An 18,498-nucleotide genomic window follows, 5' to 3' on the forward strand; every position below is an offset into this window, starting at 1 on the left:
ATTTTGCAAAGCAAAGTTAGATTTTGCAAGACAATTTTTTTTATTTTTATTAGTCTATTATAGAGACATTCTAAGCCACGCCTAGTGTAGCACAGTTACTTCAATTCATGGCACAATGTACAAAAATCCACATCGCCATAAATTGCCTTAGTTGATACAATAGCAATAATTCAACACAATACTGTGTAACATAAATATACTCAACAGTATTATTTATTTTTTTATTAACCTTTAAACTAGTCCTAATCACAAACCCTCCTATATTAGCAAATGTTATTTAATCTCAAACTCAATGAAAAAATATCCGCAAAATGCCTACGATACGATGTTTGGTACGGTCGGTTCTGATGGATTTCCGTTTGTAAATTCAAGAACTCAATTGACTTAAGAGTTCAGGTTACATACAGTGCAGTTCATATTGGGCGTCTTGAGGTTACCAAGGCAGCGTGAGTGTACTCTATGAATGAGTTAAAAGTTAACTCTAAAGCAAGAGGATATGAGTAACAGGAGGTCCTTGGCAGACTATCTCTGTGTTCCTCTATGGTGTGTTCAGGTTAATATTGGCGATGTGCGTCAGGGTGTGAGATGAGCCACAGCTAGCTGTTACATTCACCAACGCTCAAAGTTTTTATCAGTTCGGATGTGGTTTAGGCTGATGCCTTGTGTTTCGGAAGTGTGGGGGGCGGTGTTTAAGAAATACCACACACACACACACACACACACACACACACACGTTGAGCTCAGATAGTGATTGTTAATGGAAGATAAGCCTCGGCTGATGTGGTGAGAATAATCCTGACCTGCCTTCGAGGCTGAATTAAGGCCATCTGGGTTCTATTCATTTAACACCACATAAATGACAAACATGGATGAAATACATGAAGCAATCTTTTTCCATTTGCTGTTGCAAAGTTTTCTCCACTTTGTACCCAAATTAGCAAATGAATGAAATCAAGGTCATTGCCACACAACTTCACAATATGCCTTGTTATGCACTGTATTACCATTTCATTCTGGTCCACGTTTTCCAACGGGCACAGATTTAGGAATGACGTCCCCAACCCTGACCTCAAGCCACTAGATCCAGAAAACCCACCTTAGGTCAGTGTCAAAAAGGACAAATTCATACTCAAATCTGTCCCATCATCAACAACAGAAAACGAGCAACTACCTCTAACCCACTCATGCTTTACTCACAGTTCCTGAATCAGCTTAAACTAAATTTTTATAGAACACAGGCACACATTGCAATCCATCCTGATGTAACAAGATTAAAAACACCTACTTTGGAGGGGGTCACAGTAGCATATTATTCCTCAGAACAGCCTAGACTAGGACACAGTTAGCCAGAATATGCTACTGTTGAGTGAAATCTCAGATGTTTCTTCCCTCTCCATGTCCCAAAATCTGCTGACTACACAAGAACAAACTACTACTCAGTGGTAGTTCTCAGAGGTTGGCATCTGACAGTAGCTTTCGGCATGTGCAGCAGGTAAAATCCAGGCGGTGTTGCCCTACGCTACTTCCAGGCGGTGTTGCGCTACGCTACTTCCTGGCGGTGTTGCGCTACGCTACTTCCTGGCGGTGTTGCGCTACGCTACTTCCTGGCGGTGTTGCGCTACGCTACTTCCTGGCGGTGTTGCGCTACGCTACTTCCTGGCGGTGTTGCGCTACGCTACTAACTGGAAGTGTTATGTATGAGGAAGCATTTCCATGACTCATTCCATCAGTGTGACAATGTGAATATTAAGAGAGTGGAAGTCCTCTAATATAGGTCTTCCCATTTCAGTATTTTCATATTTTCACTTTGAGCAATAAGCCCTGCCATTAGCATCCCCAGAGCACCCGTTTCATTCAAAAACCTTCTCACAGTGGCTGAAAGCGTCAGACAATTTTTTAAAAAACAAATAAGGCAGGGCTCGGCAAAGGCAGTGATATATAAAAAAAACAGAAGTCCCACGTCATTTCCAAATGAGTTTGGAAAACATATTTTCCTGGGACACCTTTCTTTTGAGACTGTTTGAGGGCAATATAGCCATATAGCAATACAGCAATACTAATGACTGCACCGAGAAACAGTTACAAAGTAAGCATAAAAATATTTAATAGAGGCTTACATTCAATATTTAATGTGTAATCAGATCAAAATTGTTATTGGTAACTTACTTACTTTTTAAGCCAATTCATGGTTATAGTTTACACTATGAATCTGTCACTATTAGCACAGAGCTGTCCATATACTGGAATAAATGGTGACCAGGAACTGCTGAGTGGCTGCGTGGGACTTTCTGATACTCAACCATGTTCACATACATTTGTCACTGCTCTCCACTGATGATTAAAAGTTTGTTATTATGCATTTGCAGGCAAACAATACAATTCGGTATGACTCATATTAAGAGGAGGCTACGCACATAGCAAAATGTAGTAATTGTGGTCACTATAGCTTTGGGTTCTCTCCAAAATGGCATGAAAAAAGGCCCCAATCTTAAGATTATAAAATAGGGCTCGGGAAATGACTGCCTACTATGTAGAATCTGATGTAATAGACAAACAAAACAGTAGACAAGATACTCCATTGGGAAAATAATGACAACTTTACCAGAAATAAAAAATGGACTGCTTGATTAAAGTTGGGATATTAAATGTGTTGTTCTTGTGCGGTGTATATTACAGGCTTGGTTTGCTAGGCCTGCAGTGTGCAGTCTAGAATATGATGCAATTCATACTCAATGCAGGCACCAGATTGGAAAAGGCAACAAAAACTGGCTAAATAACTGTTTGCGGTGTTAATCACATTATGGCGGGTGTAGCTGCTATTATATTGTGGAAAACAAAATATAAAAGTCACAATATTTAATTCACTGGGCCTTCAAACAACAGTCCCCCACTGAATCTGCCCAGTGGCCATTCCTCCCAACATGGAGACAATGCAAAAACAGGTTGTCAGGAGAAGTCTGCTGAAAAGATGCAGTCGGACAAACAAAGTGTCTGACTGGTGACAAACTGAAATCAATACCATTAGACAGCCCTATGGCAAATGTAGTAGTACAATGCCTAGAAGGTTCACTAACCCCCCCCCCCCCCCCCCCCCCCATTTCCTGATTGACACCTACCTGGACTTCAGAGTTTGGGTCCACAGGTTGCAGGCAAAACCAGTGCTCCTTCCCACTAAATTTACAAAGGTCCTCCTTCCGGATGGATACCTTTCCTGAAATCAGACAGACTGGGGTCAACCTACGGGGAAATTATCAGGCTGAAAGCACATTGAAATTGTGTGTTTGTGTAGTTTTGTGGATGCAGTAATTATTTTCAAAAAACCGGGAGTAATTTGAAAACTGTCTCTTTCCCTATCCAACTTCTGTAACGCTGTATAACCTTTATTTTGGCATCAACACCTTGTTTTTACTTCAACAATTACTCTTGTTGGATTAGGGAAAGAGAGTTTTCAAATTACTCCCGGTTTTTTGAAAATAATAAAACAGAATGGCGTTGCCCATGTGAATAATAATTAACTGCATCAATGACTTCCAAACTTCCCTAACTTAAAAGGTATTCCTAAAGTGGTTTAGTGTGGTTATTGTATGAACATAAGTGATTTTCCCCAATTATACAGTACACTGGAGTTTCACTTAAACATGACTTGGAGGCAGATCTGCCCTTAAGGTAAAAGTTAATGTGATTGGTTGACTCAATGGCAAGGGCGGAGCTTGCATTTCAAAAAGCTGAATAGTTCAATAGGAGATCTGACCAGTATTTGTGTCTCCTGCCATAACTCTAACATTAACCCTAACCGTTTTAAATTGAAACTCAAATAGAGTGACTGCAGACTTAGGACATCATCTCCACCCTCTCCATTGAGTCAACCAGTCACATTCATTTCTGCATTCTGAGCAGGTCGTCTGTTGGAGGAAATAAAACTCAAAACCCCCCTCAGTAAGGAGGACACACTGCTGCTGTTGATCAATGGCCAGACACTTCTTAGGGAGTTTTTCCTAGCCACTGAAATTCAACACTACTGTTGTTTGCTCCTTGGGGTTTAAGGCTGGGTGTTTTTGTAAAAGCACTTTGTGACAACTGCTGTTGTAAAAAGGGCTTTATAAATACATTTGATTGATTGATACATTACTGCATCCACAAATGCACGTTAAAACTCTACTATGCAAAGAAACCATATATAAACAAGATCCAGAACCACCACTGCCTTCTCCGGGCCAAAGCTCATTTAAGTTGGATGGATTGAGGTGGAAAACTGTCCTGTGGTCTGACATATCAAAAGTTTTAATTATTTTTGGGAATCATGGACACCGCATCCTCTGGACTAAGAGGAAAGGGACCATCCAGCTTGTTATCAGTGCACAATTCTAAACCTGCATCCGTGATGGTATGGGGGTGCATTAGTGCACATGGCATGGGTGACTTGCAGATCTGTGAAGGGACCATTATTTGCTGAACAATACAGGTTTTGGAGCAACAACATCTTTCAGGGAAGGCTTTGCTTATTTCAACAAGACAATATTCTGCACGTATTTCAATAGCATGGCTCTGTAGTAAAAGAGTCTGGGTGCTAAACTGGCCTGCCTGCAATCCAGACCAGTCACCCATTTAAAACATTTGGCACATTATGAAACAGAAAATATGACAAAAGAGACCCAGAACTGCTGAGCAGATGAAATCCTTTATCAAGCAAGATTTTCAAAGTGGTAAAGATGCCCCATGTCCCAACATTTTTGTGCCAACTTTTTTTGTGTTGCTGGCATCAAATTCAAAATGGTATTTTTCCAAAAACAAAACTATTTCTCAGTTTCAACATTTGAAATGATGTTTTTGTACTATTTTCAATTAAATATAGGGATAAATTATTTGCACATCACTCCATTCTGTTTTAATTAGCATTTTATGTAGCATCCCAACCTTTTTGGAAACCGGGTGAAACCATACTAAATGTGACTGTACAATTCTATTAAATTACCTCATAGGATGTTTGTAAAAAGCTCATTGTGACAATTGCTGATGTAAAAGGGGATTTCTAAATACATTTGATTTCATTGTTTGATTGGCCTCACGGATTTGACAGTTAGGAAAAGAGAATTCAGTGGGATAGAGGAGAAGGTTGCTCCGTTTTACAGGCTATGCTGACGTGTTATTGATCTCAAAGACAAACATCATACTTTAAAGTATCACTGTTTTGTAAAGACATGGAAAGACAGTAACTGCCTGGAAATGTACAGAAGAATAAGACATATCTAATATCAATACAAATTATCATGGGATGTAGTTAAGAGGGTTAAATGTAGGGTTAATATTGGTGGGATTATGACCCCACTCTCGCTGTGTGTGTGTGTGTGTGTGTGTGTGTGTGGGTGCGCGCCCGTGTGTGTGTATATATAGTATGCTGTATACGGCGTCGGTTTCAACTTACCCACAGGCAGGTCCCTTTGAAAAACCCCCTTGGCAAATACGTAGAAGGACAAACACTGAAATGGTCGTGGTATCTCAAAGTAGAAGTCCTCGCCATACAAAGGGCTGTAAAACATCACAAGCTGTTTTAGTTAAGTGAAGAACAAAATAGTTAAGCCATGTTCAGACATCTGTCTCACATTTCTGATCCTTTTGTATCAAAATACTTTATGCACCTTGTGAGGTGTCCTAACCAGTAAAGAGCTTCCAACAGATGTCTTAATAACAGATAAAGGCAACATTTCTGTGCCACGGACAGGCAATTACTTTGGAGCTGTCGGAAGAACGTCTTGATATTTATGACCAACCCACAGACCAGGGATTGGAAACAGACAGCCAAGGAGGCAAATTCAGGGCAGCAGTGGGACTTAGTGGTGAAGAAGGCCAGTAAACAAAAGCCCCTGGTTCTAACGAAAACCCATGTGGTTCCGTCCCCGTGTTCTCAGAACAACCCAGTGGTTCCGTCCCCGTGTTCTCAGAACAACCCAGTGGTTCCGTCCCCGTGTTCTCAGAACAACCCAGTGGTTCCGTCCCCGTGTTCTCAGAACAACCCAGTGGTTCCGTCCCCGTGTTCTCAGAACAACCCAGTGGTTCCGTCCCCGTGTTCTCAGAACAACCCAGTGGTTCCGTCCCCGTGTTCTCAGAACAACCCAGTGGTTCCGTCCGGGTGCAAGACAGCTGACCCTCACGGCTCCCAGATCGTTGCAGTAAATAAGAGTGTGTCCATAGCATACTTGCCAGGTAAAAGAATGTTTCTTTTATTATAATTTTATTTTTTGTTTTGTTGGATAAAAACAATACAGAACTAAAACTAGAAAGCTCTAAAACAAAATATTAAACAATGTGATTATAACTGAATGTAATACAGGTATGAACTTATTGTACCTGTGGTTAAATCTAGTTCTAGCCTTCCCATACCTAGACCATACGATTAAACACAATATTGTCTCTTTCAATTTTGATGATGATTCAGATTTTTTGCCTAAATACTTATAACCACTAGAGAAATAATCACATATTTTACTTTTCAGATATTCCACTTACCTACAGCATGCTATTTTGCACAATATCAAGTGACTAAGTTAGGCATAACTAGAGCAAAAAGTGGGCAGCATCTAGGCCTGTGTTCAGTGATTAAATAATAGGCTTTTCAAAGGTGTTACGCAACATTAGCACTTCGACGTGATACAATATGTATCAACAGCAATTTGCAGTTGTTGTTAAAAGCATTCAGCCAAACTGTAGGATTTTTAATACAATATTATAATACCAACTAACAAAACCAAATGAAAAATAGGAAAGATGTACGCATGACAACATATTAGGCAATTAAAAAAACACTTTTAATTGCCTAATACACAAGGTCTTATACTTCAGGGTGTGTCAGAGCAAAAACCAAGCCATGTGGAACACTCCACAGACCTCTGAAATGGGGATGGCGATAAAAACTATTGCTAAAGCTTTAAAAGTTCTCAGGAGCACAGTGGGCTCCATCATTATGAAATGGAAGACTGGAATCCCCAAAAACTGGCTATACTAAGCAGCCCAATTGCCGCTCTAACAGAGTTTCCGTTTCTCGGCAGTGATGGGAGAACCTGCAAGGAAGACAACCATCTCTGCAGCGCTCCATCAATCAAGCCTTTATGGTGGAGTGGCTAGATGGAAAGCACTTCTGAGTAAAAGACAAATTACGTTCTAACTTGAGGACGTACGACAAAGATTCTCTCATCTAATGAGACCAGAATCAAATTACCAGGCCCGAATGCGCAGCGATACATCTGGCGAGAAATTGTCCCACTTATCACCTTGCTAATACCACTCCCATGATGCAACAGGGATGCTTTTCGGTGGCAGGGACTGTGAGACTGGTGAGGACTGAGGAAAGGATGAAAAGAGCAAAATACAGAGTCCTTGAGGAAAACATGATCCAGAGTGCACAAGACCTCAGACTGGGTCAAAGATTAATCTTTCAGTATGACAATGACCCAGAGCGCACAGCTCTGACCCATTGTCATGAAGCAATGACTCAATTACATTATTGGAAATGATAGGGAACAAAGGTATCGTCATCTGTGAACTCTGACTGCTTCAGACAATCACAGAGAATGTGACTTTATTACATGTTTTACATCACTTAATGCCATGTTCTTTTCAAGCACTTTCCCCATAATTTCCCTGTAAATGAGTCCTCCCAATTTTAAAATTAATATCTGCGTTAACTAAAACTAGTGGGATTACTAACAAATAAACTAAAGAGTTTATTTTATTCCTGGCTCAGTTTCTGGGTATTTTGTTACAAAATCTCCTACATCCTCCTCTGATCATCGAAAAATGGTTGTTTGAGATGCTTTGTGGGTACAGACTATTGAAAGCAAACCACACACTAACGACAACACAAACTAAGGCCTTATCCATAGACTGCCTTTCATCAGCAATCATTACACAGAATGTGCTAAATAAAGCCTAGAGCGGTGCTGGCCGGGACGGATCGACTGCCTGAGAGACTGACGAGCATCATAAAAAGGCTTGCCAGAGCAGGTAGAGAGAGGGGACACAAAGCAGCTCTGACCATCATCATCATCATCATCATCATCATCATCATCAGTGTGTGTCAACAGGAGATACATTAGAAAAAAAGTGCCTTTTAAAATGCAACGATTATGCTTGTTCGTTTTTTCTTTTTGCCATTAAGATAAACAAAATGTGCGAGTTTTGGTTCAAAGTGGCAGTTACAAATGTATGAGACAGAACAAATGTATGAGACAGAACCCCCTATGAGACAGAACTCAGTATCACTTCCTAAAAATAGACAGAATTACGATAACAAAATAAATCTGTTTTTTTTTTGCCAATTATTTTTTAGATGCTCGATTCTTCATGCAAAACTTGAAGTAAAATTATTTTGTCTTATGTAAGCAAATCCTGACTTCCTGGGCAAAATGGGAGTACTACATAGTAGGTTTAATATATTAGCCAGCAAACTTGCCTAAACACCCAGAAATACCTCTAATTATACTCTGGAAGTTAGTATGTTTGAAATGGGCATAATTAATTGACTGAACAACCAAAAACACGTGGTTAGCTTACTGAATTTACCCTTCAGCACTCTCACTTCTGGTTCCGTGTGTGTTAGTGGTCAAATGGACATTTTTTAAATTAAACCCAATCCCAGATTAAGACTGGGGCTTCCATTGATCCAGATATATACAACCACAGTGACTAAAATATCAGTGTCACATATGGAAACAATAGAGGACATTTTGTAAAATTGACAGAGTTGAAATTTTCTACTGTCCAAGTTATTTTATATTGAGACACCCAACATTTAATTCTAAATGCCCAGGTTACTGCTTTTACAATACATAATCACTTTCCAAAAAAAGATACTGTATGTTTTCAAGAGAATGTTTTTCTAAGCTGCTAAGTTGACATTTACATTTACCAGCATTCCAAGTACTTTTTAAGCGCCATTTACAAATATGCTTCATATAAAACAGCAGACTACTTATCTAGTACTCTCTGTGCTTAAAGTCGAGAAAGTAAATCAGCCTTTATATTCACACGATCCATTCTGAATATAAATGGGATATCTTTAGTACAACAGTAAAGTTCTCTCATTTCTTTTTACACAGTGCATGCGCAATCTAATTATGTCAGTACTTAATTAAAGCTTTGGTTCTTCACTGCAACAGTAAACAAACATGCATTGAACTTTTAATATCTTTTATTTATTGTATCGCATACATATGTCAATCTGTTCCAGTTTGATGGCGTATTTTCTAATTCATTCTAAAATCAGTGAATGACCTTTCAGAGACTTATTCTGAGAAAATGCAGCTCATGGCTCATTCAGACCATGGCAGGATTAACAGCATCCCTGGTTTTTATATTCTTACTTGCAGCTTCCTGCTTTAAAATGCAAGAACATTTTAATTGAGAACAAAAACAATTATAATGGTAATAAGATTATGGTAGTTCTCCCACATTACCTTTCTCCGCAAACTCTACATGCTTACCTTTGAAGCTTGCATCCAGTACAAGACCATGGAGGTTGGCTTTGAAATAGTACAGGGAAGTACTACTCAATACTCATTTTGATTTGGTCCTGGGCTGACTAGCGGACTGGGGCCCCCTAGAGGTCGGGGGCCCTAAATTGCTTATGCCTAGGGCCGGCCTGAACCCAGCACTATGTTCTGCCACCTCTGGTCTCTTGGAACGCACTGAGCCCAGTCAAAGCGGTTTTACGTCCAGGCATCCCAATGGAACAATCAGCCCCTCGAAGCTAGAACAGCAGAATACCTGCCCAATTTCAGAATTTAGTTTTTTCTGATACTCTACCTTTGTGAGGTGTAAAATATCTCCACATATTGACACTAAATAATGCAGTACGATGTTGTGATTTTTATAATATTACCACTATTTCAACACTCTTGTCAAACCCGTTCAACAGCTCTAAATCACAGTAGACAATGTCACTTGCCAATAAGTTGCACCATTTCAAAGATCTGTCATTTTCAGTGAACTCAAAACATTTGCTTTCAACTACCCAACATATAGGCATCTAGAAATATGGTACTGCACCTAATATTGCATACCAACTTGAAATTACATCTGTTAATCCCAGTAACATATTGATTGTTAAAATGTTACATGTATATTTAGGCATACTGTATAATGACTTAATCTTTATGTGAAATTATCAAAAGTGCAATAGGAAATGTAGCTAGGTGTAGATTATTAAAAAAAGAAAAACTCAAGCAAATCACATTATTTGGCACAGGAACCACTGACTTACGGTCTTTATTATCAATACACTTAAGGACAACTCATAGTATTGAACATGGTGTTATTGATATGTCGCAATTAGGTACAGCACATATGACTAAAGATAAGTCATGTGTACGAATAAAATTACTATTCTCTGTACAAATAACACATTTTCTGGTTTGGGAGAAATGGTGCGTGGTTTTAGAAAGAGCCCTGCAAAGCCCTAGAAGCAACAATTTACCTCAGATCCAATTATTCCTGAATCCTAGGTGAACTAGCATGTGAAAGACTTCGTGTAGTTACCAGGTTACATGTAAGCTATGAAAATATCAATATATACAGATTTGATCCAATTACATATATGGACCCAAATGACAACTTTCGCAAACAGTCCCTGACCAGCCATGCCAATAGCAAACAGCCCCTGGCCCGCATGACAGCCAAGCGGGTTGCTGACAAAACGTCTTCAAGGCCCTTGATTGTACTGGTCAGAAATGTAAATGCAGATGCCTATTGGGTGATTGCACAACTTAACAATCGCACACCTAGTAACTAACACAGAACAGCTGTTCACCTTGTCCCCCTGGGGAGTTAGTGTTTTGTTTAAAAGCTAAATGTTCTGTTGTCTGTTAATATTTTATTAAAAAAAATTCATAATTAGAAATGCAATGAAATAAAATATTTGTTTGTTTTATACATCCAGAATGCATTTTACAAAAGAATACACATTTTAAGTTACAAAAGCATTTGGTTTTTTGTTGTAACGCTGAAATTACAACTTTCAGAAGCAGGGAGATTAAAAATGTTTTTGGGGCCAGTGTCATTTTTAAAAAAATGTTGAGCCCTGTAACTGATTTATTTTATGTTGGTAAAACCTCTCGGTGTTTTAAAGAGAATGTCTACTGTGTTTTTTTCAGTGCCCCAACATAATTGAGTGATTAAAGGTTTTCCAGAAAATTATACACAGCAGACTTTTGGAAAGTTCATGCTGGGAAAGTAAAATCAATGACATCATTGGCTGATTGAATTAGTCTCATCTGAAAATGTATGTTTTGCAGCAATTATTGTGGCTTTTGGGTTTCACCGATTGCCTGATCACCATAATGGCAGGTAGATATGGCTGCCTTTGTTCATTGGTCTGAACAATGTTCCTAATGACCAGAACATTGCAGGATAGCAAAGTTGACACATTTTCTCTGGCTGTGTAAAGACTACAGCCTGACTGGAGCTGTGAAGGCAGGTTTGAGGGTGGTACTAGTTTTAACAGATTCAGGAGCTTGCTAGTTGGCTCCTCTTTTTGATATTGAGATGAACGAAAGACCGCTTCTGATTTCTGAAAAAGGCTATTTAGCAACTATGAAATCTATAACTATGAAATTAATACTAGATATTGTTTATTTGCAACCAGGAAATGTAGATGGACAGTTTCCACCAGAGGAATACAGAAACACTCGTATACGTGAGTGAGGAAATTCAAATCCTTGATGACACATGATATTTTAATATCATATTAAATTATAGATATATATAGGTAAATAGAGCAGCAATGAAATATCCCTGCAAAAAGCTTTTGCATTATATTGTAATATCAGATACTGTCCATAACGCATCTGCAGTAATAGTGGAACGATAGTGTCTCACAACATATATTCAACCAGAAATGCCATCCATCCATCCACCCATCCACCCATCCATCCATCTTCTTCCGCTTATCCGGGGGAAACATTCTATGCCCAGACTTCCCTCTCCCCAGACACTTCCTCCAGCTCTTCCGGGGGGACACCGAGGCGTTCCCAGGCCAGCCGGGAGACATAGACCCTCCAGCGTGTCCTAGGTCTTCCCCGGGGTCTCCTCCCGGTGGGACGGGACCGGAACACCTTCCCAGGATGGCGTTCCGGAGGCATCCGAAACAGATGCCCAAGCCACCTCAGCTGACCCCTCTCGATGTGGAGGAGCAGCGGCTCTACTCGGAGCTCCTCCCGGGTGACGGAGCTTCTCACCCTAAGGGATCGCCCGGCCACCCTGCGGAGAAAGCTCATTTCGGCCGCCTGTATCCGGGATCTTGTCCTTTCGGTCATGACCCAAAGCTCATGACCATAGGTGAGAGTAGGAATGTAGATTGACCGGTAAATCGAGAGCTTCGCCTTGCGGCTCGGCTATTTGTTCACCACGACAGACCGATACATCGACCGCATTACTGCAGAAGCTGCACCGATCCGTCTGTCAATCTCCCGTTCCATCCTTCCTTCACTCGTGAACAAGACCCCTAGATACTTTGCCTGCCTCAAGTGGAGGGGTTTCTCTCCACCCCTAGATACTTAAACTCCTCCACTTGAGGCAGGCACTCTCCACCAACCAGAAATTATTTTGATTAAAAAGTGCCTCCTAAAATGCCAGACTAGCTTCTGTTGCCGTATGAAAAACAGTACTCTCATGCATACGTCCAATGAGTGTAACTAAGAGATATGATAATTTCCTCCTCAAGCACAATGACGAAGAATGGCAGACTGGGGTTCCTCTGTAAATTCCTCTGTCATTTCCTGGTTGCTAGATTTCTACACAATTCACAGAATGTAGGGCTGCATAGATTAGGGAATCATTCTACAAACACGTTTACAAAAAAAGTAGGAAAACACTGAATACAATGAGGTGCAAATAATTTAAATGTATTATTCAATAGAAAATAGTACAGACAACATATCAAATGTTGAAACTGAGAAATGTTATTTTTTCGTGATCAATGGTATATAATATCATTAAGATTCAGGGAATCCGGAGAAAACTCTGAATGCAAAGGACAAGGCCGAAAACTAATAATGGATGGCCGTGATCTTCTAATGCATGGCAATGCATTAAAAACAGACAATTCTGTAGTGGACATGACTGCATGGGCTCAGGAACACTTCCGAAAACTATGGTCTGTGAACACAGTACGTCGTTGCATCCATAAATGCACGTTAAAACTCAACCTTGCAAAAAAGAAACTACACTAAACCCTAACGTATTCCTTACTCAAATGTTTCTACTAAGTGTAACTCGAAGTTAGATAAATGTTCCCAATAACTTAAAACGTTTGTTTTACTGACTTTTACTAAATTTTTATACGTTTAAAATGAAAATTTTCCCAGCATGCCCTGCTTCAAGTTGAAGTTTTATTGTCCTTTTTTTGTATGTACTTTGACTGATTAATTTATCTTAGCTACAAAAACATCAAACACATCCATTTGTCTAAAGTGATCCAATAATTTAGTCAAACATACATTTTGCACCCGCTACTGAAATGATTGTAACAATTACATAAAATATCCATCTTTGTGTCAGACATTCTGGTTCCAATAGGAATGATGCATTCCTTTGCAAGCCAATGCCTTGTGGGTAAGCTTTGCAAAACTCTGCCTAAGTTCCCATGATTTCAAGAAATCTTAGTGTTGATTTTATTTTGAAAATCTGGAAATTTCCTTAAAGTTTTTCTTTCTAGCCACTTTGCTAGGATTTCAGTATGACATTTCACAGCATAATTTGACGGCATCTAAAACGAACAGTTCAAAAGCCAGGATTGTGATGGTATGGGGGTGCATTCGTGCACATGGCATGGGTGACTTGCACCTCTGTGAAGGCACAATTAATTGCTGAACAATACATACAGGTATTGGAGCAACATATGCTGCCAACCAGACAACAACTGTTTCAGTGAAGACCTTGCTTATTTCAACAAGTTAATGCTAAACAAAACTCTACACATGGCTCAATAGTAAGAGTCTGCGTGCTAAACTGAAATCCAGATCGGTCACCCATTTAAACCATTCGGCGCGTTATGAGACGAAAAATATGACAAAGGAGACCCCGAACTGTTGAGCAGTTAGAAAATCCTATTTCAAGCAAGAATGGGAATACACACTCACCTAAGGGATTATTAGGAACACCATACTAATACTGTGTTTGACCCCCTTTCGCCTTCAGAACTGCCTTAATTCTATGTGGCATTGATTCAACAAGGTGCTGAAAGCATTCTTTAGAAATGTTGGCCCATATTGATAGGATAGCATCTTCCAGTTGATGGAGATTTGTGGGATGCACATCCAGGGCACGAAGCTCCCGTTCCCCCACATCCCAAAGATGCTCTATTGGGTTGAGATCTGGTGACTGTGGGGGCCATTTCAGTACAGTGAACTCATTGTCATGTTCAAGAAACCAATTTGAAATGAATCGAGCTTTGTGACATGGTGCCTTATCCTGCTGGAAGTAGCCATCAGAGGATGGGTACATGGTGGTCATAAAGGGATGGACATGGTCAGAAACAATGCTCAGGTAGGCCGTGGCATTTAAACAACGCCCAATTGGCACTAAGGGGCCTAAAGTGTGCCAAGAAAACATCCCCCACACCATTACACCACCACCACCAGCCTGCACAGTGGTAACAAGGCATGATGGATCCATGTTCTCATTCTGTTTACGCCACATTTTGACTCTACCATCTGAATGTCTCAACAGAAATCGAGACTCATCAGACCAGGTTACATTCTTCCAGTCTTCAACTGTCCTATTTTGGTGAGCCTCTTTTTCCTATTTGTAGTGGAGATGAGTGGTACCCGGTGGGGTCTTCTACTGTTGTAGCCCATCCGCCTCAAGGTTGTGCGTGTTGTGGCTTCACAAATGCTTTGCTGCATACCTCGGTTGTAACGAGTGGTTATTTCAGTCAAAGTTGCTCTTCTATCAGCTTGAATCAGTCAGAAATTGAACAGGTGTTCCTAATAATCCTTTAGGTGAGTGTATTTCACTTTAAAAACTACAGCAGTTGGTCTTAGTTCCCAAACATTTACAGAGTATTGTTAAAAGAGGTGATGCAACACAGTGGTCAACAAGCCCCTGTTCCAACCTTTTGAAACCTGTTGCTGCTGTCAAATTCAAAATGGGCGTGTATTTGTCCGAAAACAAGAACACTTCTCAGTTTCAACATTTAATATGTTGTCTTTGCACAATTTTTTATGAAATACAGGGATAAATCATTTGCACATAATTGAATATGTTTATATTTGCATTTAATGCAGCATCCCAACTCTTTTGGAAATAGGGTTGTATGTAGTAATCTACATCACCTTGAAAAATCTTTAAAATATATATATATATTTTTAAAGATTTTACAGGTTAAAGCTGGTCAGTTAGAAGTCAAGGGAAAACTACCAGCACCAACAGACTGTTGTTGCTGCAATTCATCTAGCTTCCAAAACAATTCCTACATATTGCTCCTTTATGAGCAGTACATGGTGTATTCATGTTAATTACCCTGTTGCCCCCCCCATTCTAAGGTCCTCAGTGCCTCTTTATGTTTTCTGGGTATTGAAAAAGTATAACTTTCACCAAGAGGACAGAACATTGGGAAAAAAGCTGTGCTAAAGGGTAGGGCAGATTTATTTTTGATCATTTTACTGATCCACTTACACCAAGAATGTTTTATTAGTGCTAAACTTGTGTTGATCTTGGCACTGGCAGGTAGTATGTTTATTTCATCAGCATGTTTGGGGGGTGGGGGGGGGGTCACACAGGGCATAATACAGTGCAAGGGGTTAACTCACCTTTTGGGACACATACTCATACTCGACTTGAGTATTTTTGTCGAAGTTGTCACTTATAAAACAAGAATAATGAACCGTAGATTTTTTTCAAAGTATTTCTGACATTTAGTTTAATAGCTGCACTACCACGTGCAGCGATGTCTTCATCAAGGTAAGCACTGTACTGTAGCCAACAGGAGGGCAGCATTGAAACATTTATTCCTGGTGAACAATACCAGAACATTTCCTGAAGTGAGCGTGTCTGGGGTATTTACATTGATTTGTTCACACGCATGGTGGTACAATGACAGTTTGAGTTGAAACTGACATAACATCACTAACAGCAGTCAGATTCCGGCTAGCCAGACCACATCTGAATTCCTCAAACGATGAGACTATTGGTCTTGATGTGTAATTCTCTTATTAGAGAAGAGCAGTGAACGTTTATATTGTACCAGTGAACAGGGTATTGTACAATAGTGGGCGTCACAGCGTAGACTTGAAAAACAGTTTTCCTCAGATGTATTTGTTTTTCTTCAGCTTGCAACTCGTTCACTAAAACAAGAAACCAGGCAAGCCTAGTTCAGCCGGCCCACAATTAAAGTGTTGCCATCTTGAGATTCGAACCCAGGTCACCCACATGAAAGGCCTTGTTGTTAACCACTACACCACAGATCTTTTGCCACTGGCCGTTTTAATGGTTAATTGGCCATTCGTGAATGACATTGATACAGTTAAACTGACTCATGTTTTTTACTAAGTTTACCACAAATTGCGTCTATGTATGCCGTTTGCCACTGGGTGTTTTAACAGCGTAATAGCCAGTATTAAGCTTTACCGGTATCTACTAACTTACTGGAATAGTCATAAGAATTGAGCAACTGTTAGCGAGTCTGCCAAAGCTATTTCATTTCATGGCATAAGAACGTATTGTTTTCTTTCATGGCAAAACCACATACTTTTTTCATTCGTGATTTACATTTATACAATAACTATCAATAAAGGCGAAGATGACTCCATTTTTCATCAAGTGAAAAGACGATAGAATCGTGGAATCTACCAGAAATAATAAATGTCATTGCTCTCAATAGATTCAAACTTGTCCACATGAGAGGCACTGTCCTTAACCACTCTACCACTGCATTCCACGTTTCAGCAGTCCCTAGACTTCATTGAGGATTGTGTTAAACTGACAAACGTTTCTTAATAAGTTTACCTCCACCACAGCTTCAATGAACTGTATTGCTTTTGCCACTGCCCGTTTTAACAGCTTACTAGTTTCAACTAACTTCCTAGGAATAATGATAAGAATTGAGCAATAGCTAGCGAGACTGAAGAACACATCCATGCCAGAAAGAGTCGCAATATAACCGTATACAGTTTCAGTTAAGGGCTTACTATTACATAACTAATGTATGTTAAGCCAGCAAATGTGTTTGCCTATCCTGACCCAAAACACATGCACGGGCGCGTATTTCGAAAATCCTCCAGAAACAGTCGCAATATAGCCGTAGACTGTTTTATTTCAGGCTTACTATAAACGTAGATACTAACGGTTTTAGCCAGTTTGTCTATACAGAATAATCCGCAATGCATACCTCACTTCGCCTGCGAGGAGATACGAACTAGGGACCTATAGTTCACAAGTCCACGTCTCTAACCACTGCGCTATTTAACAAGGGGCAGGCAGTCAGTCAGTAAGAAAGTAAGTGACATTCGCTCTTCTTAGCCGGCTCTGCTTAAACAATATGCAACAATTTCTAGGATTTTACGGTGTTACAGTATGAAATAATTCAAACGGATTTCACGACTGGTAATACAGATATGAAATGCCAGCTCATGAAACATTGGACGGAATTCACATGTTGATTATATTTTGGTTCAATGTAAAAAGCAACACCACATAGACTGTAACCCATGCATTATATTTTCTCATTGGCTGCTTTTTGTTCAATAACTGCATCCGAGTAAGGTTTCTAAGCGCCCCAAGAACTCCCCACAGATGTGTTTCAATAAACACTGCATCATCTGGCAAAAATAAAAAAAGTTTTAAAATTAAAGCAAAGAGAATTTGTTGCAAAGTTAGAACATCGAATTGCAATACTGATCATATTGCAAAACAAAAAATATGATCTATACATGACACAAGTGTCAGGTAAATACCATGAGGTCCCAGCCAATTCCCACCCCTGCTAAAGGGAACTTGGTCAAAGCATATGATTGGTACCTAAATCCATCAGAGCTTCATTTGCTTCCACCTAAAGCCTGGTTATATGTGCTTCCTGTTTTTAATGACAGTTCTCCATTCAATTCTGCCACTGCCTGGTCACTCCCTGTTCTTATTTTCTTTGTTTACACACTTTGTAAATACGTAATTGATAAAAAAAAAAAAAAAGTACACTGAAGCTAAATAATTTCCTTCTCCTTCATCAAGGTCATGGTGTTGATATGTTCTAGGGTTTTTGAGTAACGCAATAATATTATTATATGTAGACATTAGAAAAGTAAAATGAAAGGGATCATGCCAGAAAATGTATTTCAATCGAAAACAGATAAATTCTCAATCAAGTTCTCACCTAAGAATATTTTGTGCAGCCTGGCATTTATATTGCAGCGTTGTCTGTGGGTGCCCTCTGTCATTATGTGCTCATATGCTCTGATATCAGTCTGAAAAATCTAAATTCAGCATTTAAACTGACATCAAATTCATCCTGAGTGT

General features: G+C 39.7%; 1 protein-coding gene across 1 annotated transcript in view; it reads right to left on the minus strand.

Moving 5' to 3' along the window:
• The window catches only part of rasa2 (RAS p21 protein activator 2), a 61,137-nt gene that overhangs the window by 33,318 nt on the left and 9,321 nt on the right, over window positions 1–18,498 (minus strand). The window contains exons 3-4 of the mRNA XM_034293185.1: window positions 5,423–5,526; window positions 3,117–3,211 (exon numbers count right to left, since the gene is read on the minus strand). Coding sequence (XP_034149076.1) covers window positions 3,117–3,211; window positions 5,423–5,526 — 199 coding nt within the window. The remainder of the gene's footprint in view (window positions 1–3,116; window positions 3,212–5,422; window positions 5,527–18,498) is intronic.

This window comes from Esox lucius, chromosome 1, assembly GCF_011004845.1.
Source record: "Esox lucius isolate fEsoLuc1 chromosome 1, fEsoLuc1.pri, whole genome shotgun sequence".
Taxonomy (NCBI): Eukaryota; Metazoa; Chordata; class Actinopteri; order Esociformes; family Esocidae; genus Esox; species Esox lucius.